At 42.4% G+C, this 25,019-nt stretch overlaps 1 protein-coding gene across 1 annotated transcript; it reads right to left on the bottom strand.

Moving 5' to 3' along the window:
- On the bottom strand, window positions 1-23,199 carry TMEM123 (transmembrane protein 123). Its single transcript, XM_006032932.3, has 6 exons — window positions 23,133-23,199; window positions 21,577-21,657; window positions 16,741-16,770; window positions 7,905-8,186; window positions 5,122-5,257; window positions 1-2,425 (listed from the first exon to the last, which is right to left on the bottom strand). Exons 1-6 carry the CDS (start codon window positions 23,182-23,184, stop codon window positions 2,401-2,403), a joined length of 606 nt encoding a protein of 201 aa, XP_006032994.1. The 5' UTR covers window positions 23,185-23,199; the 3' UTR covers window positions 1-2,400.
- Window positions 23,200-25,019: the final 1,820 nt, after the last annotated feature.

Below are 25,019 nucleotides of genomic sequence, written 5' to 3'. Positions count from 1 at the left end.
CTTAAAACACAATTTTCATTTTATTATTTATCTGTACACAGGTCAGTGGATCTCAGTAACCCTACTGAGTAGCACTTAAGACAGTAAAACTCTGGTACTATAAAAGGAAAAGTAAGAACCAACATGTGGTAGAATAATGCTTTGCAAACTGGTAGAGTTTAGCTAATAGAAAGAAAGAAAGAAAAATACATGAATTTCCCCCAAACAGTGTAAATAAGAATCACTTAAAATACTTTAAAACATTTTTTCTCTAGCTTAAAAAAGAAATAAAGTCACATGTGAAAGTGATTGTCAGGCTGGGAACAGTCCCACATTGTAGGAGTAAGAACTACTTGGATAAGGGAGGGTTTGCCAAGCCCGGCTCTCTCTTTCAGAGGAAAAAAAATATTTAGATTCTTTAGGAATAGAAAAACAATCCCCAAAAGGCCATTTTCAACTTTTAGGAAAGTGCAAGACTTAACAAGAATAAAATATTTCTATTAAACATTTCTAAAGTTTTTACTGATGCAAGACCTCTGAAGTGCTGCATTGCATGTCTCTGGCCATGCTCCACATATATTCTCCTCTGAATCTTGCTTGACTGCACATTAGGTGGTGGATTATCATTAGAAATAACCACTAAAGTAACATTCCCACCACAGAAACACTTTCCAGTGGAGAGCCAGCCACAAAGGAAAGCTGACTAAAACTGAACAAATGTGCATTGCTGTTTAAATAGTCTAAAGGAGAACAGATCTGGATTTCCTTAAGCTTCACACTACTGTTGCTTAAACAATGTAAATTAGAATTAATAAGACACCACCAGTGTAAGTGGGAAGGCAACAAAAAATAGCTTTACCCCCTAACGTACGATTCTTAGGCATGTCTACACATCCCTATGCTTCAGTATTTCCTTTTGGAAGTACTAAAGCACGGCAAAGTACGGGCGGTTACTGCACCGTGCAGGTGGCACATGATTAGCTTTTGCTCCTATGTTGCCGTAGTGGCATGCTATAACCAGGGAGTGCGCCACTATGGTAATGTAGCTGGTAATCACATGTAGACCTGTGTGATCACTATGTCGCTGTAGGGCGATGCGTGGATGCACTCACAGTGAAGGAAGGGTCTGATGACCCCAAAAGCCCTTGATGTTATCAACAGCAGTGTTTCTACTGGCTTCCGTGAAGTGTGGATGCACAAAGGTTATACGCCTTGAAAATAGGTTTAAGACTGTATGTACTATTTATGTGCCACCCTACCTCTTTTATTTTACCACTGGTATTTAAACAGTAACTCTTAACTATTCCTAAAACCTCATGTGAAACACAACATGGAGTTTCCAAATGAAAACTAGGGATTTTATGTTCAAGCGAGAACAATTTTCAGTGGAAAGCTTCATATACACAATAAAAGAGAAGTTGTTTTTTCTGTTACAATTTCATCTCTCACATACCTTTGTGACTTGCCATGTATCAATTTGTAATTGGTTATCAACCAGCAACTCTTGGAGAAAACATCCATCAGTAGATACTGAATATGGATGATAGGGGTACAGCCTCTGAATCAGAACTGCCTAAACCTCTGAATGCTGGAAGCTCCAGTGGAAGAGGAGAAAGCGGGAAGAAGATTTGGGACATGCCCTGTGCATCCTCCCCATCAGCATCTGCTGTGTGAGACAGGATACTGGGCTCGATGGATCTATGGTCTGACCCAAGTATATGACATTTTTATGTTCTTATAATTCTAAATAAAAAAACATTACAAAGTTTTTCTAGCCTTATTTCTTATTTATAAGAAAAAAATACTTCCATCCCATTCCCAAGGCTTATTTCATTTTGAAGATCACCAGGAAAGTCTCCACAGCTCACTTGTAGTCTAAAATCTGAGATCCAAAAACCATTAACAGAAGTTCACGTCAAGTTTTAAGTTAAAAATAAATTTGTTTTTACATAATGTAGTAGGAGTCACTCGCTTCTGTATTTACCTGCCAGGACCTACTTGTATTTTGTCTTGAAAGGGACTCTGTAATTTATTCAGACTGATGTGCCACCTGTAGAACACCCCACATTTATGGAGGTAAGTAGTAATCAAATGGAGTCATAATTTTGATGACACACAATGCATTGTGTTAATGATTTTGTTTCTCAGAGCTTCTATGAGCGTACATTGGAAAGAATTAACCTCAGCTTTAAGGAACATTCTTGATAGGATTTTAAAAAAAATTACATCTATAGTAGAAAGCCTATTCCCACAAAGTGTTCACTCAGTTCTTTCAATGCTTTTCGAAATCAGTGGGTGTTCAGGGTGTTCAAAAGGCTCTCGGCACTTTGCAGGATCAGATCCATAAAAAGCTTTGGAGAATTGTGATCATCTTTACAAAAAGAGAACTTTTTTTTTCCTGCTGTCTGCTGTGAAGCACCTTTAAATGATGGCATCATGTTCATCACTGTAACAGAAATACAATCATTAAAGTTTCTGTAGTAGTATCAAGAGATAAGAACACAGTATCACACATTTCAGAATAATTAGATCCAAATTAATGCTGGGCAAGTTATTTCCTAATAAAAGCCCATGTCAGGAAGTCCCAAGCTCCAATATCTGCCCCACATCTGAAGTGAAAACATCAAATGGCTCAACCTCTGGTCACTGTACCAACCACTCCAGGGTTTTTATGTCACTCAGTAGGCTAAATTACTATAGAAGTTGACAAGGAGCACATTTTTATTATGTCTTTCTTTGCCTACATTTAGTGCCAGCATCTTTAAAGCTATAAGTGGGACTTATCATCATTTTTAAGATTCAAATCTCATGATTTTTTTGGAGACTGAGACATGATTTTTGAACATTTAGAAATCCCAAGAAAGGGAAAATTCTACGAGTCAATTATGTTGTCTGTTACGCATTTGTTTAGTTGGAGGCTGGATGAACAGCTGGAGATTTGGTGGGTCACTGCTGATAAGGAGGGTGTGAAGGTGAGAGTGGATGGTTCCCATACTTAAACTTAAACGTAAGTTTAAATAGGGAGAGATACCCAAGTGGCTGAGCACTAGGCAAGTTCCAACAAGTCAAATGACAGCACCTCAAACAAAACACACATCTTGAGCTGAGATGAACAATGGAAACAAGAGGCAATCCTGAATAAGGATGTTGATTTTTCAACTAAGACTAGAACAAACATGAGCCCTCGGTAGAAACTGCAGTTGGGATAGTTGTGAATGATACAGCTTGATGATTAAATAACAAAAATGAAAGCAAAACAAAGATTTTCTTAATTTGCACCACTAACATTTAATGCAACAAAAAGGTGCAATCAAAGTAGCAACCGTTTCCTTATGAAATGAGATGTGCTACCAAAAACGAAGCCAAAAACTTCCAGTAACCAGATGCATGACTAAGAAACAAGCCCCAAGATGAAAAAGGCAAATGATCCTAATTAGTGATTGCACTGTGAGAAACCTAGCTTGAGATGCAAGTCCCAAAAGAGGCTGGTATACGGCCAAAATATCTTCTAATTAGGGTGATGAGTAACATAGAAAATGATGGGGCAGTTCCACTAACTGGAGTCCACGTGAAGGGAGCAGTAGTTAAGACAGACAAAAAAACAAGTCATTTGACTTCACAGATTTCGGAAAGAACTGCATTCTGATTCAGTGCACAGTGCACAAGATCTGGAGATCCTTCGGGCGCCAACTGCAAGACAGGAAGGAAGCTCAATGCTGAAAAATTAATTTATGGAATTCCTTTATTGCAGAGGGGAAAATTTGGCTTTATAAATCAATCATTTTCAAATGTGGCCGCTTATTGTTATACTTAAGATATGTCCATATTGGCATGGGTACTGGGATTCTTTTTTGTGATAAAAGGTAAAGGAATTAATCTTTTACTAAGAAGATGGAACACTAAACCCCATTCAAAACTGACTTGTAAGCCAGCTTTTCTGTATGCAAGAAAGTGGGAAGAATACAGAGATAATTATTTAATTCCAATAGTCTGGCTTGTACATCCAACGCAGTAACACAGCAGATGGAAGCTACTTTACTACAGTCAATAAAGAATAAGGGGAAAAAATAACAAAAGATTAATATACAAAGGGAGTCCACAGGAATCCACTGCTAAGAGTTAATAAAGAAACATTTAATATGCATGCAGCCAGTGGGTACGAGGTAGCAGTAGGCAGAAAATATTTACAAATCTAGCAAATGATAGGGTTGGATGTGCATGCATGCATGTAGACAAATTCTTCAAACAACAGCCTTCAGGAAAGTGAATTATAAGCTATGAGGACACCTAGTAAATACTGAAGTCTGTAACTACAAAAAAGATGCCACATTGATGGCACAAGGGTTTTAACATAAAGAACAATAACATTTGTAAGAAATTCCATGGGGGTCTATTGGAGGTAACTCCTGAAAGCTTTGAGGGTTTACTCCCAACACCCAGTATTCTCCCAAGAAAAAAGAAAATCCTGTTATGGAAATGTGGAAGAAAGAGGGCACTGAACAAAATTTACAGATTCAGTCAAAACTTTCAGAAGAAAAATAAGGGCAACAAACTGTAATGAACCTGCTTAGACTAGCCCAAAGGCAGAGCAGCAAGAAAGGCCTTTATGTAACACATCAGCAGAAAAATCTCATGTGGAAAATAAGATTTAGGAGTAAACGAGAATCTTTTGAGAAATGAAACTGAGGAAAGCTCTACGCAGCTCAAATGAATGTAAACTATTTTTAACTGTCTATTGAGGGAGAAATAGCAGTTCTTTTCTTTTTCAATTGCAGTTGAAAAAGAAAAGAACTGCAATTTCCCCCTTCAATTGCAGTTCTTTTCTTTTTAGACTGGACCTTAGGAAGAACTTCTTCACAGTTTAGACTGGACATTAGGAAGAACTTCTTCACAGTTAGAGTGGCCAAGGTCGGGAACGGGCTCCCAAGGGAGGTGGTGCTCTCCCCTACCCTGGGGGTCTTCAAGAGGAGGTTGGATATGCATCTAGCTGGGGTCATCTAGACCCAGCACTCTTTCCTGCCTATGCAGGGGGTCGGACTCGATGATCTATTGAGGTCCGTTCCGACCCTAACATCTATGAATCTATGAATCATATACCAAAGTCAAAGAACCAAATCTGCAAGAGAACACCCTCTCACTTACATGGTTCTGTACCGAATGCCTCTTCTTGAGTGGTATGTTTTGCATCCAATGTAGAGAATGGCTAGCATTCCAAGTGTCAGGACAATACCACCTACAAAGCTGCCCACGTCAAATCTGGAAGTTCTGGCTTGTGCAACTGCAGATTTTGAAGTGTGTAACATAAAGAAGAAAACAAAAAGGCAGATTTTAAGACTTGTAAATTCTGCTGTAATATACCTCAAATATAGTTCTATCTAGATTCTTTTCTGCCATTCGTTGTGAATGAGAAGGTCTAAAGTGACAAGTGCATGCAGTCCCATGGTCAAATGCCAGTCAACACTACCAAGTACTAAAACCATATGCCAAGTTCTGTTTAACTTCTGCACCTAAAATGAATAAGGAGGCTGGGCATAAGGGGCCCTCCTCCCTTATGCAGGGGTGATCTGAATGTAAGTAACAGCCATTCTTACTCCAACAGCTCACACCACATCGCTCAGAGGAGCTGGCCACATGGAGGTGGTGTTACCCAGGCCAGTGAAGGAGAGCTGGAATCTGCGAACAGTAATCTCAAATTTATCATAATTGAATTCGCTTAGAGACTCCAGCATTATGTGACACTCTTATTTTTTTAATGACCTACAACTAACTGCTCCTCTAGTATTTGCTGCTCCCTGCTGCGTCCCAGAACCAGCCTTTTCTAACTTTCTGCATCATGGCAACAGGATTTCCCCACCTTTAGATTCAGTTATTCATGCAATCAGAAACCCTCCAATGAAGACATATTCCTGCCTCAGATATCATTCCCCACATTCAGCCAACCAACTCCAGCCCTGACTGGTTGTGCCAATTTAGGAATTCCAGTCAAAAGATGCAGTTTGTGCCTACATTCATCTATGGTTGCCATGAGAAGGCTTATGTGGATAAGCAAATATTCCTGGCTGAGGTTAACGCATAATTCCCATGTGACACAGATTCGCCTAACTTGAGGTACCAGGTTTTTTTTTTTTAAATAAATGTCAATGTGTTGGTAAAGATGATAATGAAAGTAGGTTAAGTCAGCAGCTACCTTCAAGGTACCACTGACATTTAAGAGCTTTATGATCCTTGAGGGGAATACAACTCATGCAACGTGGCACTTTGTTATATCTAATACAGTCTTGGTTAACAGAACTAGAACTTTCCACCCCTGTAATCTCACATGATTATATCCAGCAATTTCAAATTCAATCCTTGCTGCCAGCAATCTACCCCGAGGCATAGCGTTACATAAACCAATCACATGGGAGACTTACCGTAGAAAAGAGGCTATTTGGAATTTGAATTCCACAGGATGTGGAAGTTGTTGTTTGTGATGAAATACTTTCCTGAATTATAACTATGTCAGAGAAAAGCAATAGAGTGGAAGAAATGACAGAAATATGGAAATTGAATTCTTTAGCCTACTGTGGAGTCCTGTAACAGATTAGTAGGGTATCTTTTGGCTACGATGCTGAATATTAACTGCGTAACCATGGTGAGTTGGTCAGGTTGTGTAGCCTTCACAATACTTTCACACCTTCTCATGCATCTGGAGGTTGTAAGTCACCAACTAACTGAACCTGACAAGTATTACTGGCTTTGCTGGTGTCAACAAAGAATGGTAGAAGGTGAAGATAGGGGGCTTACTAGGTCAGCTAGTGTGTTTCACCATGCCAGTACACGGTTGTTACCTGGAAGGAAGGAGATCTGGTTTCTGCTCTCTCGCAGCTGATTCGTGACCGCTAGGTTAAGAAGTCAGGTGCCTCTTGCTCACTTTGCTTCCTGCCCTAGGAGTCTGTCATTCCTGCCTGAACATTGACTCAGGTTCAACAGGAGTAGAGGGTTTCTTTACTGACCTGTCAGCCTGGTGGTGGTTCGGACATTTTCCTGGGAGGTAGGGGAGCTGAGTACAGTTAACCTCCCCTCAGTTGAAAATGGCTTAGAACTCAGGTCTGTTACTTTCTGGATAAATGCTTGAAGATACTATGTGGGCTGTGGTACCAAGCTGAGCCACTGCCATACTTACAGCTGAACCAATCCTGTTAGTATGCATCAGGCATGCTCTGGGGGGACACAACAGATCTGGCCTCTCCAGTGACAGGGGGAGTTTAGGTAACAATATGCTTCAAAGCTGAATCACAATGAGGTGTCAGCAGGAGTTAAGTCCCTAGCTACTCAGCCTGGATTGCTTCCAAGTTTGAATGGAAGACCAAATTTAGATGTCTTGGGAACTTTGCAGTTCAAAATGTAAGTGCCCAATGAATTTTGTGGATGCCTGAGTGGGAGTGTTCTGGCTTGCCGTTTGCAATTTGGGTGTCTAAAATCCAGTTAAGTCCTGGTTAGCTGCCTGACTGACCCATATGAATTTTCCTTTGAATGTCAAACACCCTTAAACATATGTGAAAGTCCCAAAATAAAACTTCCAAAAAGCGTCACATTATCAAAGGGTTTTTTGACTTCTGGGTGCTTAAAACATTTTGATGAGCTTGCCTCTTATTTAAGTGTTGAGAGATCAGTGTATTCTCAGTTATACCTATTTACATCATCCAGAGAAGTTCCAGGATTACACTGATGTAACTCAGATAAAATTATTTCCTGAAAATGGATTATCCAGCAAGCTGTGCTGTTTATAAGTCCCCAAAACATGCTAGGAAACGTGCCGTTTCCTAAGACTAACGTAGGTGAAGCTAGTTTGAATGAGATTTCAAACACTGCAGCACAATGTAGATAACAGACAGTCCGAGTTAGTGTGCCATAGGAAATAAAGAGCAGTCAGAGGCACATACCTGTTACAGAGACTGAAGCAGAGGTGGAAGGAGTACTGGCAGTGGTCACTGTAATATTGGGTTTTGATGGCATGCTTGTTTGGGGTTTTGAAATGGCTGTTGTGGTTGTCTGAGTGGTGCTAGCTGACTGGGTGCTATTGGCTGCTTTGGTGGTGGTGACTGGCTGGGTGCCATTGGCTGACTGGGTGGTGCTGACCGGCTGGGTACCATTGGCTGACTGGGTGGTGTTGACCGGCTGGGTACCATTGGCTGACTGGCTGGTGCTAGCTGTTTCAGGGGGATCTGTAAACATTGTAAAACATAACATCACATGGAGAATACTGCCATTAAAAACCCACTAATTGTGAATAATATTTTTCATAAAATTGCAACTATTTAACAGTACAGTTTTGAAAGATTTCTGTAAATCAAAAGGCTTATTGTAAATTATTCCTCCAGAAATAAGATGGAGAACCATTTGTCACGGAGTGTTTTTCTGCTACTGCAGGCACTAAGCCTATTAGTATCTGGTTATCCAATTTTAGAGCCCAACTCCTTCCACATGCATCTTCCGTGGAAAGGTGTCACTGCTAGGCTCCAATGCTGAAATCTAGGAGTAGGTGACAAGGTATTTTTGATGTATAGCCTCTGCTTTGTAATTTGTTCTATCCTGGATTTGGCCAATGTCTGCATTTAGGGGAGTTTTAGGATTCTGCCTCCTATCACCTTAATTGGAGTTCACAGCTAGAGCATAACTATCCTAGTAGTCATTTGGGGTGGTGGGAACAGAGGGGAATTTAATTTCAGCTGATTTTTAGTGAGAACTCTTAATTTCATTTGGGTCTCTTGAACCCTTGTAACATCTGAATTTCCCCCATGCTTGTAATTCAGTTCTGCTCAGGTCCCTTATGCAAGAAAGAGAAATACTGAGTTTTGAGACAGAACCCCTCCCCCACGGAGAAACCAAAGTAAATGTGAGGAGAACAATCTCCTTGGTTTCATAACTTTCAACTTCTTAAACAAGTCTACTGAAAACAGAATTATTATGGATTTACACAGATTTACATGCGATAATCTAGATCATGAGGAATGAACTGAGTATATTTTACATAAAAGACTGAAATATACTCCCTGTAAAATCTATCACAAAACCCCAACAAACTTTAGTGATTATTCTTAAATTCATAAATTTCTCTGCAAGATGATAGTGACTACTTATGTTGCACATGGGTTATATCTGTTTCAGTAAACAGATTTCTAAGTCCCAATACTCACTGGAGTGGGAACAGTATATTAGGTATAACTGGAAAATGTACATTTAAGTAATGTTCACAAAGTTCAAAGTTCACAAATTTTAGCACAATAAGAAATGTTCAAGAAAAGCAAAAAATAAGATCAGTAGCAATGAATGCTAATTACGAACCCTCTTTAGGAAAATGAGACTATTCAGGAGAACACTTAAGCACATATTTAACTGAGACAGGTAGTTAGCTGTGTTAATCTGAAGTCAGGCAGAAGGCAGAGTACACTTTACAGACTAACTGAATCAGAGATGCATAAGCTTTCATGAGCAACTGTGAAGTGGGCTTCATTAGATGATTACATATCTCTGATTCAGTTAATCTATAAGGTGCACCTCTTTGGGTCACGGACTCTACATGCGTTTTTGCAAAACCACAGTATTGTCAACCCCACCATGCCAAAAAGCATGAGACAAAGGATTTAAAAATCAAGAGATCGGCATGTAAATCATGAGATGCTATTTTTTAAGTGTGTGTGTGTGGGTGTTATTGTGAAGGTGTGGGGGCCCTGTGGGTGTGTGTGGGGGGTCTGGAGGCCAGAGAGGTAGGGTCCCCGCACACACCCCCGCACACCCTGGGTGTGGGTCAGGAATGAGAGGCAGCGGCAGAGCTGTGGGGGGCTGTGGCTTGGGAGCAAGGAGCAGACACATAGAGAGACACAGAGACAGACACAGAGACAGCACCCAGCTGGTAAATGGAGGGAAAGGGTCAGGGGGGAGAGGAGACAGGCGGGGGGTAGGGAGGATCGAGTCCCCACAGTGAGCAAAGGAGTGGGGCAGGAGCAGAGGCTGGGGTGAATGGGACTCCAGAGCTGGGGCAGGTTGTCCGGAGGTGCAGGGTTGGGGGGCGGGGGGTGTGGCTCCCCAGAGCTGCGCGCACCCCCAAGGGAGGCATGGGGGACACGTGCACCCTGCAGGCTCTGCGCCCTGCTGCCTTTGCCCTGGGAGCTCAGCTGTGCAATGCCAGTGTGCTTCCTGCGCCAGGTGGGCATGGGATGTGCCATGAGGCCAGCGTGCTCCGTGTCCCCTGCCTGCATGGTGGGTGGCAATGACGTCATGTGGCTGAGCTCCTGGAGCAAAGGCAACAGGGCACAGAGCCCCAGCCTGTGGCAGGCAGCCCGCCTCTGTCCCATGGGACACACATGCCCCCTACGCCTCTCCCAGGGGTGCGCGCAGCTGCAAGGAGCTGTGCCTCCCGCCACACTCCGGACGAGCTGCCCGCCACATAACCCACCCCAAGCCCCAGAGTCCCATTCACCCCAGCCTCTGCCCCACTCCCATCCTCACTGTGAGGGCCTTGATCTCCCCACCCTGCCCCTTGCCTTTCCCCCCAGTCCCTACCCTTCCATAGACTTACCAGCTGGGTGCTCTCTACACCCACCAGAAGGAAAATCCCAAGATTTGAGGGTTGTATCCTGAGATCGTGTGTTAGGGTTGATTTGATTTGGAAATCAGGAGTCTTGCAACTGTTTCGTGAGAGCTGGCATTACTGAAACTAACATATCAAAATCACAGCAATGCTGATTCTTTACATCCACTACTGAAAATGCAGAACAAAAGAAAAATCCTGTTGGATACATATTACAGACACTTGAATTCATCTTGCCTTCCCCAGGAGGGTAAAAGTTAAAGTTAAAAGTGCACCCTGTGTGAAAGCAATTTATATATTCCTCAGTAGGGGACAATCTAGCCAAGATTATAACAAAGAATGGAATGCAGTTTCACAAGTTCTGGCCAGCATTTAAGCTCTATTTGACTCTAGTTGTACTGTTACCAAATAGATTCCATCCCTGAAAAAGAGACAATGAAAGGTTTAGAATAAAATCCTACCACAAGGAGATAACAGATATGAGGAAATTGATACAGGAAGGAATAGAGAAAATTAACATGCTAAATATCTTTTTTAATGAAATACTTTATCCTGAAGTAGATGATTACAGTAAGATTAAACCCAAGACAATCCTGAGAAAAGATCATTCTTTTCCTAAGAAAGAACCAAACTAATGCAAACAAAATTAAAAATATTTTCCCTTCTATATTCCTATTATGTATATAGGAATTTGAGAAGAAGAGCTCTAAGTATAACCTGTTATCTTTGCATTATTTATATAACCATTTATGTCTAAAGGTCACCCAGATGTAATGGAATTCTTCTTTTTTACCACGCGAAGTTTTATTTTAGATCATTTATAATTTACAGTAATACTAACGCATTCTTGAAATAGATTATAAATAAATGGAATGAAGAAAAAGTAATTGGTCTTTAGTTATCTATTTAAACTGACACTCTTGTATAGCTTCTTAAAGCCTTCTATGAAATGTTCTTCTTATGGATAAATTTAAAAATGAAGACATATTGATCTTGGGATTCAAGTCTTCCGAAGACTGAGTAGCACAGCTTCAAATAAAGTTTAAAAAAGGAAAGACAACTGAAAGACGGAAGTACAGAACTGCTGGATTATTTAACTGTTCAAAAGAAAAGTAGTAGAAATCACACTCTGAGATATTTAAAACTACACTGATTAAAGTATTAGAAAATATTGTGCATGGAACACTCCACCACCTCCTCAATAAGAATTTTCATTGATTATTTCTTTAATATTGTGGCATAGCACATAATATCCACGAAATACTGTTCAAAGGCAACATTCATTAAAGACGGGAAATCTAGGGCTAGTCCATTCATGTGCTTACCTTGTGACAATTAGGAAACTCAGCTCCTTTATGAAGCATGTGTAAAATACATTAAGTAAAATATAGAACACATTTTAATACTGATTGCAAAGCCTCCAAATGGCATAATCATCTCTAAACAACAAAACAGCCCTTATTGTTAGAAGTTGTTCACTTAAGGTTCAAACTGTAAGCGTGCGCATGGGGGGAAAAAACGGATGGGCTACTGAGCATGGTACTTTGTGGCTGATAATCTTGTGGTGTGAAATGAGCTGGAGTAACACTCATGCGTGTGACGGGTGGGCTGGCAAGAACAATCTTCCCTGCACGCGCCATGACCTATGTTCTCCCAGCCATATGACTGGGTGCAGTGTTCATCCTAAACTAACACTGAGCCAGGCATTTTCTTCAAAGCGAAATCCTTAAATACACTTGAGCAAATCACTACTCCAGGCTGGCCATTTTACCTATGCAATCCAGGAGAAACAATTTGCATAGTAACCCATGTATTGGGTGTGTAGTCTCACCTCCCCACATTGTAATCCTGGGCTCTCGAGTCTGGTTATTTCCACCTGTGCATTAGCCATCTACATAAGCAATCCCCACTGCTTGTCTGTGCTTCTCTTCAGTAGATCTCAAAGCGCTTTACAAAGGAGCTGGCGAGCATCATAGCCCAGCCTCTAGCACGGATCTTTGAAAACGCTTGGCGCTCTGGTGTAGTGCCCGAAGACTGGAAGAAGGCCAAGGTGGTGCCTATCTTCAAGAAAGGGAGGAAAGTGGATCCGGCTAACTATAGGCCCATCAGCCTGACTTCTATCCCGGGGAAGATCTTAGAAAAGTTTATTAAAGAGGCCATCCTTAATGGACTGGCCGACGCCAACATCTTAAGGGATAGCCAGCACGGGTTTGTTACGGGTAGGTCTTGCTTGACCAATCTCATTTCCTTCTATGACCAGGTGACCTATCACCTGGACAAGGGAGAAGAGATTGATGTCATATATCTTGACTTCAAAAAAGCCTTCGATCTGGTGTCCCATGATCGCCTCTTGGAGAAACTGGCCAATTGTCGCCTTAGGTCCTCCACGATCCACTGGCTGGAAAATTGGCTCCGGGGTCGGACCCAGAGGGTAGTAATCGATGGAAGTCACTCATCGTGGTGTCCTGTGACCAGTGGGGTCCCCCAAGGCTCTGTCCTTGGACCCATACTGTTCAACATCTTCATTAATGATGTGGACACTGGAGTCAGAAGCGATCAGAACTGGCCAAGTTCGCCGATGACACCAACCTCTGGGGCAAAGCATCCACACCAGAAGACAGGCAGGTTATCCAGGCTGACCTGGACAGGCTCAGCAAGTGGGCGGACGAGAATCTGATGGTGTTCAACGCCGATAAATGCAAGGTTCTCCACCTTGGGAAAAAAAACCCGCAGCATCCTTATAGGCTCGGCAGTGCTATGTTGGCTAGCACTATGGAAGAAAGAGACTTGGGGGTCATCATTGACCACAAGATGAACATGAGCCTGCAATGCGATGCGGCGGCTAGTAAAGCGACCAAAACGCTGGCTTGCATCCATAGATGCTTCTCAAGCAAATCCCGGGACGTCATTCTCCCCCTGTACTCGGCCTTAGTGAGGCCGGAGCTGGAGTACTGTGTCCAGTTTTGGGCTCCACAATTCAAAAAGGATGTGGAGAAGCTTGAGAGAGTGCAGAGAAGAGCCACGCGCATGATCAGAGGTCAGGGAAGCAGACCCTACGATGACAGGCTGAGAGCCCTGGGGCTCTTTAGCCTGAAAAAGCGCAGGCTCAGGGGTGATCTGATGGCCACCTACAAGTTTATCAGGGGTGACCACCAGTAACTGGGGGAACGTTTGTTCACCAGAGCACCCCAAGGGATGACGACTAGGTCGAATGGTCATAAACTACGACAAAACCGTTTCAGGCTGGACATAAGGAAGAATTTCTTTACTGTCCGAGCCCCCAAGGTCTGGAACAGCCTGCCACCGGAGGTGGTTCAAGCGCCTTTATTGAACACCTTCAAGATGAAACTGGATGCTTATCTTGCTGGGATCCTATGACCCCAGCTGACTTTCTGCCCTTTGGGCGGGGGGCTGGACTCGATGATCTTCCGAGGTCCCTTCCAGCCCTGATGTCTATGAAATCTATGAAGTCTAAGACAGTCAGTTTAGTATCCCCATTTATAAAACAGTAAAACCAAGGCAGAGAGAAGTGACAGAGCTCGTCTACAGTTACCCAACAGGCCAGTGAAGACCTAGGTTCCGTACCTGGTTCTGCCTAAATCCCTGTGCAGTGCTCTCGTCTGCTAAGCAGCACCGTCTCTAAGCGCTTACATGCTCTCCATCATCACAGGACTATGAACCTATCCTCACAGCAGCCCTGGAAGTTGGAGAAGTTACAGTCTCTGTTTTACAGATGGGAAAAAGAGTCACAAACCCAGGCCACATAGGCAGTCTGTGACCGAGCCATGCTTTTAATGTAGACTTCTTATTTAAGATACAATATAGCAATGGAAAACCTATTATCAGCAGCGAGCAGCTACACCTGTGAAAACACCTCCATCAAATCACTTATATGGCACCTTACCCTGTTGGCTTAAAGACTGTACAGATGTTGCAGAGGACTGGGACCTGAGGCAGGGATTAATAGTTATTTCAGCCCTACTTACACACAAGAGTAATAAGCAAATTCAGTGAGAAAACACCCCCCTATGAATGAAGCCCCTAAGCAAAGATGATGAGGTGTGACACAAGCTGTCACTTTTAGATGAGATTGGAAATGGAGGTCCTTTCCAGCTGGGGTCATTACAGACTGAAAGGGGGCAATAGTCTTCTGACTGATATTTGTCACTCCATTACTTTGTGTTGTTAAAAAACAGTGAGCACAGGCCATGCCTCATGCAGGAGTCTCTGAATTCCAGTGGTGAGTGAAAGGATTCCTGCATTTGAAAAGCTTTTTAAATCCTTTGGGAGAAAAAGTTCAATAATATTAAAGAAGGATTTTTTATATCAGTGCATTTCAGTTTCAGAGCAAACATAACAATGCTTTATAATAAAAATAAGAGAAATGAACTATGACAAATTTTCACTAATAAAAATTGGAAACATTTCCATAGTTTATGCAAACATCCAGTGTAAGTGATGCAACATTAGGACCGATAAACCCAATATTCAAACATCTGGAAATGAACTGTTAGGGTTGTAATCATAAACTTTTACTCCAAATTCCTTAAAAGGGAGTAATCCTAAACTTTTATTCTCTTTCCTTATGCCTGTGCCTAAAAATAGGGCCTCTCTCTTTACATTGTTACATGATATCTGTTAAACAATTCTAGTATAATAAAAGCCATACCACTTCCAGCTGTGTGTCTGTCTGTCTGTAACGCTCTGGGCCAACTGTGCATGTGCTGCCCAGAGCCTTACTCACAGATAGACACACAGGAGGAGGCTGAGGCGGTGGAGGCCAGGGTGTGCTCTGTTGCACGGGGGAGAGGGAAGGCGCAGTGAGGGGGGCATAGTTTGCGGCCCTGTGGGGGGCATGGTGCGTGGTTGAGTGGGGGCATGGCATGTGGCACGGGATAGGGGGGCTGGCGCACAGCTGCTGGGTGTCGTGCAGAGAACGGATGTGGGGTGCGTGGGCAGAACCCACCAGCACATGGCCGCGATGCGGGGTGCACCCCCTGCGCCCACTTCTCATGCGGCACCCTGTGGCAGGGTGCCACATGCCCCCCCACCGCACCACGCCCCACCCTGTCCGTCTGTGCTCAGCACCCCCCGCTGCAGCCATGGGGCGTGTGGGGCCTGCGCCACACCTTGGGGCCGCTTCTCACACCACACAGCCAGCGAGCACTCCCCGTGCCATAGCCGCTCCCCATGCCATGCCCTGCAGCCATGCACCAACCCCTAACCCCTGCGTGGAGTGGGGCTAGACCCACAGCAGCGGGGGGAGTGCGCAGGGCCGGACACGGGTCTCCATCCCCGCTTCGCCCCCTCCCCACCCCCGTCATTCATGACGGGCATTTTGCTAATACAATATATCATAAAAGCTGGAATTCCATACACAGCTTAACCACCAGCAACCACCACCACATACAGCTAAATTCTATTGTCAAATCATAAAATCATTGGGTTGGAAGGGACCTCAAAGGTCATCTAGTCCAGCGCCCTGCAGAGACGCAGGACTTACCATACCTAAACAATCCCAGATAGATGTCTGAGTGCATGACACCTCTGACTTGAAAACACACAACTTAAAACTATTCAGCCATTCCCTGGAAACTTGGTTTATTCTTTATTCAGTGACATACAGAGGTAAAAGCAACTGGAGTCTGAAGTCTGTAGTTGGAGGCATTTGAACCATTTCTATACAAAATGTTTCAGCAGCACGTACAAGGAAGAGTAGATTGTTTTTTCCCCCATGAACAACTCAAAAACAACTTAGCTGGTTTAATTCAAAAGCCCATCTCAGGAAATAGTTGGAGAAAACTGTAAGCAACTGACGGAGGGAGGCAGACAACCTAGAACTCAATTTAGACTACAGGGGATCAACTTGCAGCTGTTTTAACAATACTGTATCATCTTTCACCTAGGACAATGAACACAGTCATGAAATGGAATAAATCATATTTTACACATTAAACCAAAACAGTAAGTAATAAAATCAATCATATAGAATATAAAGAAAAAGGGACAAGAATTCTTAGTATTAGTTCTGTGAAATTAAAAGCACAACACACAAATGCTGACCAGATCAACATTATACTTTTTTAAAAAAAAAAAGCAAAATTAATAATGTATAAAAAGCCTGACTAGTTTAAAAAGCTAAAAGTGTAACTAGAAAGGATTTCTAGGATTTAAAATGTTACACTTACCCAATGAGGTTGTCCGAATAACATTTTTTGCTGAAACAGAAGAAAAAATTAAATAAGTAAGTCCAAATATAGGAATGCTTAAATATACGAGTCAACTTTTTTGGCACTAACGTGTACTGAAAGAGCGTTAACTATCTGTTTCTTCCATTTTGTTTTGACTTGCAGATGGCAGAGTGCCTGGCTGCAGTTCCTTCTGCCAGATAAATTAATCAATGATGAAACACCAGGATATAATCCACATTTCATGTCTTTTTCAAATCCCAGTAACAGACACTGGAGTTCTTTGTGCCCTAATGTTCCACTCCAAAGCTCAACAAAGTTAGTGGACGTACTTCTATCAGAATATAGCACATACTTGCTAATTTTCTTAGACTTACAGTACAAATCTTTGCCCAGTTTCCCCAGAACATACCACCCCCACATATGTAAACTCTACTTAGGTATCCAATATTTGCACTTGTTCAAGCCTGGACTCTTGAACTCCAAATCCCAGAGTAAAGAGCTGGCTGAATCTGTAAAATGTCTTTCCTAAGGAGCCACACAGTCACTTTAAGGTCAGTTGACATCATCTTCACTGAATTCTGGGGTTGACAGTGGGCAAAGCTTCCAATTATTAAGTATCTTCCAGTTATGAAGCTTGTAATTTCTTTTAGATCTGCAGACTCAGAGATCTACAACATTGCTTAATGCCCTCCTACTAGAATTATAGTGCACAAGTGTTTCAAATCATAAGATTTAAAAAACTCCATAATTTACAAACACATTAAACTGACTAATGTGGATGAAAATATAATATAATTGTATGCGATCGCACAAATCTGGTTCTCATGCCAGAATTGGACATGCTGAACAACAACATACAAACCATGAGTCAGCACAAAAACATCTGCACTCTTACCCAGAAGGGTTTTGGTAGATTTCCACATTGTTTGCACTCTGATTTATGGCTTTTTAACTTACACCACCATCAAGACTAAGGTGCTTCCTACCACAATGAGCCTTTTCTATAGTGTATTTTTCATAACCAAGCCTTTTGCTGTTTATTTAGTTTCAATAATTTCAAAGCTTTAGGGAGTGGTTTTCAAAGGCTCAAAAGGGAAGAAATCAACTGGTATGTCTATGTTTTGCTGGGCAGCACTGCATTGAGAAATGCCACAGAGAAGGCACTGAGGCCCTTGGCAGATGTTACACTTAAGATGTGATCAGTCACTTAATCGTATTTTAAATAGTAATCTAGCAACACATTCAGGCACTTAAATGGTGCCACAGAAAGGGAAACCAGCCACAACATTCTTACACAAAAATGTGCAATATTTTTGTGGCCGGTTTCCATCATACTTTAAATTGAGCATGTGGCACAGTTAGGATGACACTGGAGTCTCCAATCAGCCCTAGGGCAGTCCCCGTCAGCTGAAAATTGTGCCCTACTTGCCAAAGCAGAGAGAGCCTGGGATCTTGGTCCTGGACTCCCTCTGCACCATCAAGTTGAAGTTGGGTGCCTGACAGTCAGCTGATAGTTGACTGGATCCAGGACTACACCAGGGCTTGAATCGGCTCCAGTGCAGTACCTGACTGCTGACATTCAGATGATCATCTGCTGGATCAGGACTGCACCAAGGATCCTACCAGCTGTGGTGTGGTCCCTAGAGCTGGCTGACTATCCATGGCTGGTTGGCTGGTTCCGGAGATCACACTGTGGTCAGCTGGAGTCCTGATGCACTTCTGATCCAGTTCATGATTGTTGGCCAGTTATTGGGATTACTCCATGAGTGGTTGGAACCTCAGTGTGGTCCCGATTCAGCTGAGGATCAACTGATTGTCATCTGTCTTGGGGGACTGTACTGAGGCTGGTTCAAGCCCCCGTGTGGTCCCAGAACCAGCTGACAATCAGCTGACTTGATGGTGTCAACTTAATGGTGCAAGGGGTGTCATGCATCAGCCCAGGCTCCCCCTGCACTGGCAAGTATGATGTGATTGATTCCCAATCCCAAAATTGTGCATTCTGTCATGCAGGTGTGGCATGGTAGGAGGCGTGACTGCTGAGATCAGGGAACAGATCCCACCATACCTTTAAACGAATATCCGTCAGCGGCGGAGAGGTAAAATCTAGTATAGCAACTGTGCAGTATCAACATTTGTGTGGCTACATTTCTTCCAGTTCAGAGCTAGTGTGCACAGTGTGCCTCAGAGCAGGGACATATAACATTACTATGGAGTAATTTACCTTGGATTTTACTCCACAGTAAGTTTGCTCTGTATTAAGGAGCACATGTCTGGCTCACATGACAAGCTACTAGGTGACAGGGGAGCTGGCCTGCACTGAGCAAACAGTTACCCAAGGTTGAAACTAACTAGAGTAGATGTACAAAACCAATACACCAGCATACTGTTATTCATTTTCTGAAGGTTTAACTATACCCAAATACTGAGTAATTTAGACCATTATAAGACTACATCTTGTCTGTCTCCTCTATTGTTAGTCTGGAGGAATGTCAATATAAGTCAGAGTAACTGAGCCATGCACTTGCACCCTTAGTGCAGCACCTATGTATTCCAGTACGGGGCTGTCTTGTGCCACTGGGATTTATTTGATGGGAGTCCAGCATATAATATTTTATGACTTTGAATAATCTTATCCTTAATATTTTACTAACAAATTTAAGTTGAAAGATCAGAAGAAAAGCATCTACTCTTTTAACTTTCTGCTATGCTTATTATTTTTCTCTATTGTGCTCCAATATGCATGGCCAAACCTAGACTGTATTATTTTATCTTTTTACATGAAATAGATAATTACTAATAATGGAGCTAAGAATCATGCACTTCTATTCTCTTTTTATAAGATAAATCCTAATTCTTCTGCTGTTTATGAGAATGTTATATTGTTAACACTTAAAGATTAAATACCTAGAATGGATTCTGTCAATCAAATATGTAGGGTGCATAAGAAAGATACATACACTTAAAGACATTTTGTCCTTTCTTTATGCTGTAACTAGGGACTTCCATGAAACTGTGTATTTAGTAGATCGTGTAATTGGCAGTCTCTTGTGAAATAGCTGGTTCCCTGTGAAAGAGTGTGGGGAACCAGCTATGTTAAAAAAGCTGGCAAAGAGCTGGCAAAAAGCTGTTTCCTAGAAGGTTGGGAGAGGGGGGAAGGGAGCAAGGAGAAAAAAAAAAAGGCAGACTGCCTGCCTCCTGAAGCTGGGGAAAAGAAAGAGGTGAGAAAAGTTCCCATCTATCTCTGTCTCTAGAAGGGGAAGCGGGGAGCAAGGAAAAGCCCTCCTGAAGTCCCCTTCTCTTGAAAGGGGGGCAGGGGCAGGATGACAGCCAGAGCAGCAAGTCAGAGAGGCTGAGCCCCTGATGTTCTCTCAGTCCAGAAGCTAGTCAGGGGTCAGTCTGCGAAGCCCCGAGGGCTTTAAAAATGCTTGCAGGGACACTGCTGCAGCATGCCTGCTTGCTTGTGCCTGACAAAGAGCAGGCATGAATGCAACCTGCAACCTAAGCCTGGATGTGACTAGGAGTCACAGCATCAATGGGCACCTGGAGTCAAAGGCGCACATGAAAAGGAAAGCTGCAGAGGCTGACAGTCAAAAGAAGCAGCAAGTGACCACGTCCAGGTCATCAGTCTAGGAGAAGGCGAGAGGAAGACAGCCTGTGGTCAGCTGGGACAGGCTCAAAAGGGACTAGATACTCAAAGGAAGGTCTGGTGGTTTGGGTAGGACTGCATGGTCCCATAGCGCTTGGGAGGGGTGCACAGAGCATGCCCAGAGGGGCAATCCCAAAGAGGCCACGAGGGCGATCCCATTCATGCCAAAGCACAGACTGGGGGCTAGAGGGCCCAGTACCCAGAGCAGGGCAGAGACTGGGGCCAGAGGCCTAGTAGCCCGAGTAGAGGCAGAGACAGAGGCCTCGGAGGGCCAGATAAGAAGCTGGGGACCCAGTGGATTGAAGCTAGAGGGCTCAGCAAGACAAAATGGGGCAGAGCCCAAGAAGGCCAAGGCCCTGACATGGAAATGATTGCAGGCTAGCTCTAGGACCCTTAAGCAGCCTCCATCCAAATAAAATAATAATATCAAAGGTGTGATGGGCTAGAGCCAGGGCAGGGATTGTGTGGCCACCAGGGGGCGTCATGGCCACCCCTGGAACCTGAACCTGTTAATTACATACATTGACTTTTCTTCCTATTTACATCACAAAGAATTTTCCTACTCCTTTGATCATAGTACCCCACAGTCTGAATAGCTTATAAAGATTTATTTGCCTCCAAGGTCTGGGAGAAAGAAGTTAACAACAGTGCATGAAAACAGGTCCCTTTTATAGGACTGTACCATCTTCTGATACAGGGTATGTGGACACTGACCACATTACAATGGCAAAATCTATCATGGAGCACTATCCATCCAGCATTATCCATTTCCTGTGACACTGATTCACATTCCCAAGGCTATGGTGAGTATTAAGAATCAAACATCCACTGCTATACAGTTTCATTCAACCACAATGGAGTGACTTTTGCTAATGTGCAAAAAAGACTCAGGAGTAACTTAAGGTGCTTTAGGGTTTGCTTTTCTGATATCTCTTAGTATAGCATTGGGGAAGTCAGATCTTCTGGCTAGGAAGATACAGGGTACAGCATCATTTTTAATTTTAGCAACAGTATAATCTTACTTGGAAGGTCTTTTAATGTTGTCTTCCCATGTTAGAAGATGTTAACGCTCCTTTCACACATACTTCTTTTACCTCTTTTTCTGGAGATTTGTTTGACTTTTCTGTTTGACAATTTTTGTGCTTGTGTACAGAGTTGCAGGAACTAATGAGTTATCAGACACTCACCTGTTGTCGAAGAATGGGGGGTTGTGGCTGATGGAGATGTAACTGAATGGGGTACATTGCTTGGACTGGCTCCTCCCTTATCTTATTAAAAAAGCAAAACAAAAAACAAAAAATGATGAAAAATTGACCTATCTGTGTTTAAAACCTGCCACTTTGGCTTGAGACTAAACAAGCCTTTCCTCAAAACATCCATATAACTGCCAGTCACAGCTACAATCAGAGTAAAAAGCCCCCTTTCCCCCTGCAGTTGGTGGTAATTTTGCCACTGATTTCTACTGCAACAGGATCAGTGCCACACTTGGATTCCCAGTGGCAGTGATCCCCAAACTTCCTGGGTTGGAGACCTTAACAGTCACATCCCCTGACTTCCCCTCATCCTTTCATGTTGTGTCATAGCTGATGCACTGGTGACTCTTTTGCTGGTTTTGTCTTGGTTTTGTATTTTTTTTTAAATCATGTTTGCAAAAATAAGAATGGAAAAGTGAAGGCAAAGCCCAGAAGGCTTTGCCTTCACTTTTCCATTTTCTCTCCCTGTTCCTTTCCTGTTCATTCTCCCCTCTCCTCCTGTGTTTTTTTTGTTGTTGTTGTTACAGACCAGGTCTACATTAATGGCTTTTGCCACTACAGTAATGTTATTTATGGATGCTTTTTTTAATGATACTCTAATCCTGGGAGATGCACGGTTTTGCTTGTACTGCATAAGCTGCATCTACATTAAAAGGATTTTACAGTAGATCAATACATGCAATGAGAATAGGCGTTGGCCATTTTCTCCTTCCTTCCTTTGTCTCATTCTTTCAGTTTCTCTCTTCTTCCTCTCCCCCCATTCTCTTTTTTTTCTCTCAATATTCTCTTTCTTTCATCTCTCATCCTTTTACTACTTCTGCTTTCCCAATCCTGTTTCCCATTGTCCATTCAGCCCTAACTTTCAGGTTTCCATCAGCAGTTCTTATCTTGTTCCCCCCTGCACGTGTGTGCTGGTGATGTTCTGTCGGTTCAGTGTTTCAGGCTGTTTCTTCCCCATGTTCCGTGTCTTATCCATCTCTCGGAAGTTAATGCTGCCAAGTACTTCACAGCCATTGCTCTCCAACTCCACATCTTTCCATAGTGATTGAAGGGAAACTATGGTATGAGTGTTACCTCAGAGACAGCTGGAGGTAGCAGGAGCAGCTTCATTGAAGCCATGACTAAGAAGTAAGCATATCCCCATAAAAGGGTCTGACGTCCTTTACACCAGGAATCACCGCTCAACTACAAATAGGCAATTACTGAGTTAACATTTTAAAAGAGGTGAGACAAGCTACATGCATGCACATAGACGCATATTGTAGTGTAATTCTGACTTGGGGTAAAAACAATTTTCATGGATTCTTGTTAGTGTGCCTTTCTTATAGAGGCCCCACAGAGTAGTGCAACTGTATTGGGGCCAGTCATGGGTGAGAGATCACCTTAACACTAGAATTTCCTATATTCTGAGTACTTAACTGTGCAACCTGGGCCCTATATTTGGTCTTGGATTAGATACCCATTCAGCATAGCAGGAAAAAAAAACCCACCATAGTACACAGCCTGCATGGAACTTGAGTCAAGGTATGCAGAAGTAACCATAGTAGCTGGTGGAAGATAGAGGAGTGAGTGAATGAGTGGCTACATTTGCTGCTGGCCTGCAGGTTGGACAATGATAGCTAATGAAGAAGCAGGGATGGGAGTGTGTCACTTCAGGATACATCTCTGAGTTCGTACATCCCCTAGGATGAGATAGCATATGAAACACCTTTTGCTCAGGGCTGTACTTTTTTCATATACTTTTTGTAGGGAATCCTCCAGATATGGCTGCGTTCAGCCTGGAACCTAGCCACTTTTCTATTTTATTTTTAATTTAAGAATCAAATCTAAATTGGGAACTAATGCTTCCACTTCCTGGATAAAGGCTTTTTCCATACAGCTGACATTAATGGAGCTGCATACATAGTAGCTTTACCTTTTTTGCCTCTTTTCAATTAAATGTGCGTATGTGTGTGTATGCATGCTCTGAACAGTAAATTTTCATACTTTATTCCTCCTCCCATGTATTTCTGCTGCATTTACCACAGTTCCATCCTGCTGCTCTAGAGAATATGAAAGCAGTAAGGACTTAAGCTGAGTTATGCTACATAACCAGGGCATTTAGTATAAATTATGTTTTCATTGTCTGCTTTCAAATTAGGAATATGGAAAAATATACTGTATACTGCTTCTCTGTGGAACAAAAAATTAACACTTACTTTGATTAGAATGTTCTGAAGGTTTTTGCGAGGTTGTAGTTACACCTGGGTCTTAAAAAAAAAAAGAGAGAAGTAAGAGGTTTTACCTGCTTTTTTAAATAAACATCAATAAAGCATGTATTTCATGCTCCAAACACCTTACAAAAATTAAAATTCTATATTGGGGAGCAAAGGTATAAGAACCTGAACAGACTAGAATAAAATCGCCTGCTCTCAGCACTCTAAAAATGACGTACCTACCAGCAGACATACCAATAAAAGACAAAATATTATTGAACAGAATGTTAAGCTTCAAGAAATCACCTCCCCAAATGTCCAGGTAAAAAAAAACATTTTCTCTTAAATTGTATGTACAGAAGTGCAAGGTACAAGGCCAGATACCCTCCTTAAGTAGCATCAATGAAACTTCTAGGTCAGCTACAGCAGAGAGGGAAGAATGAAGAGACATAAAACTTGCATGTCTTTTCTTTCCTAGTGTTTTTGTAGCAGAGGCAGGTGAGCCTGTGCCAGGAGGTAGTCCATATATAAGCAGTATGAATGCACATAATGTAACTAATGTAACTAAAGAACTCACACAGCTAGCTAGGAGACCGTGTTTACAGAACTTGGTAACCTAGCAAGAAAGCAAATGCTTCCCCCCCATCAGACAGAGATCCTCATAAGATCTTACAAGTCTTAGCAATTATGAAACCTCATTTTAGGAGTCTTACTTCCTAGTGAAGATCTCAGAATTATGAGGTTTGCAGATTACATGTACGTGTTAACTAGTTCCCACTTCAAGACACTGATATTACAATAAGAGAAATACAGTAGATGGGACATTTAATATGTTGTTTTACAATAAGGCTGCAATTCTACAGACTGCCTGTATTTACAGCAGAATGGAAATTGAGTTAAAATGTTTCCCGAGAAGGATCCAATCTTGCAAAACCTCCTAACCTATTTCAATGGGATATTTGTCTGGAAGAAACTTTGCAGAGAACTCTGTTTTCCCTGGTAGTCCAAGAACAGGTTTAATTTCTTAGCAGTTAGTTCAGATTTTTTTGTCTCTGCTAATCACAATCTTTATGTTAACCAATTCTATGCAATTGCAATCACGTGTTCTTTGTATTAAGACCAATAATCTGCCTACATAAATGAATGCTCATTATCTGATTTACTAAAGTTTTTGTTGTGCTG

This window comes from Alligator sinensis, unplaced genomic scaffold (assembly GCF_000455745.1).
Source record: "Alligator sinensis unplaced genomic scaffold, ASM45574v1 scaffold40_1, whole genome shotgun sequence".
NCBI lineage: Eukaryota > Metazoa > Chordata > Crocodylia > Alligatoridae > Alligator > Alligator sinensis.
Note: the sequence above shows the minus strand (reverse complement) of the source record. Positions and strands in the feature narration are given on the sequence as shown.

Coding starts and splice junctions, on each gene's coding strand:
- TMEM123 (XM_006032932.3), bottom strand. CDS start 23,184: ATGGTTACTTCTGCATACCTTGACTCAAGTTCCATGCAGGCTGTGTAC. Junction 8,187..16,740: donor TATTCGGACAACCTCATTGG/GTAAGTGTAACA, acceptor CAATGTTTACAG/ATCCCCCTGAAACAGCTAGC. Junction 5,258..7,904: donor TGCTTCAGTCTCTGTAACAG/GTATGTGCCTCT, acceptor CAAAATCTGCAG/TTGCACAAGCCAGAACTTCC.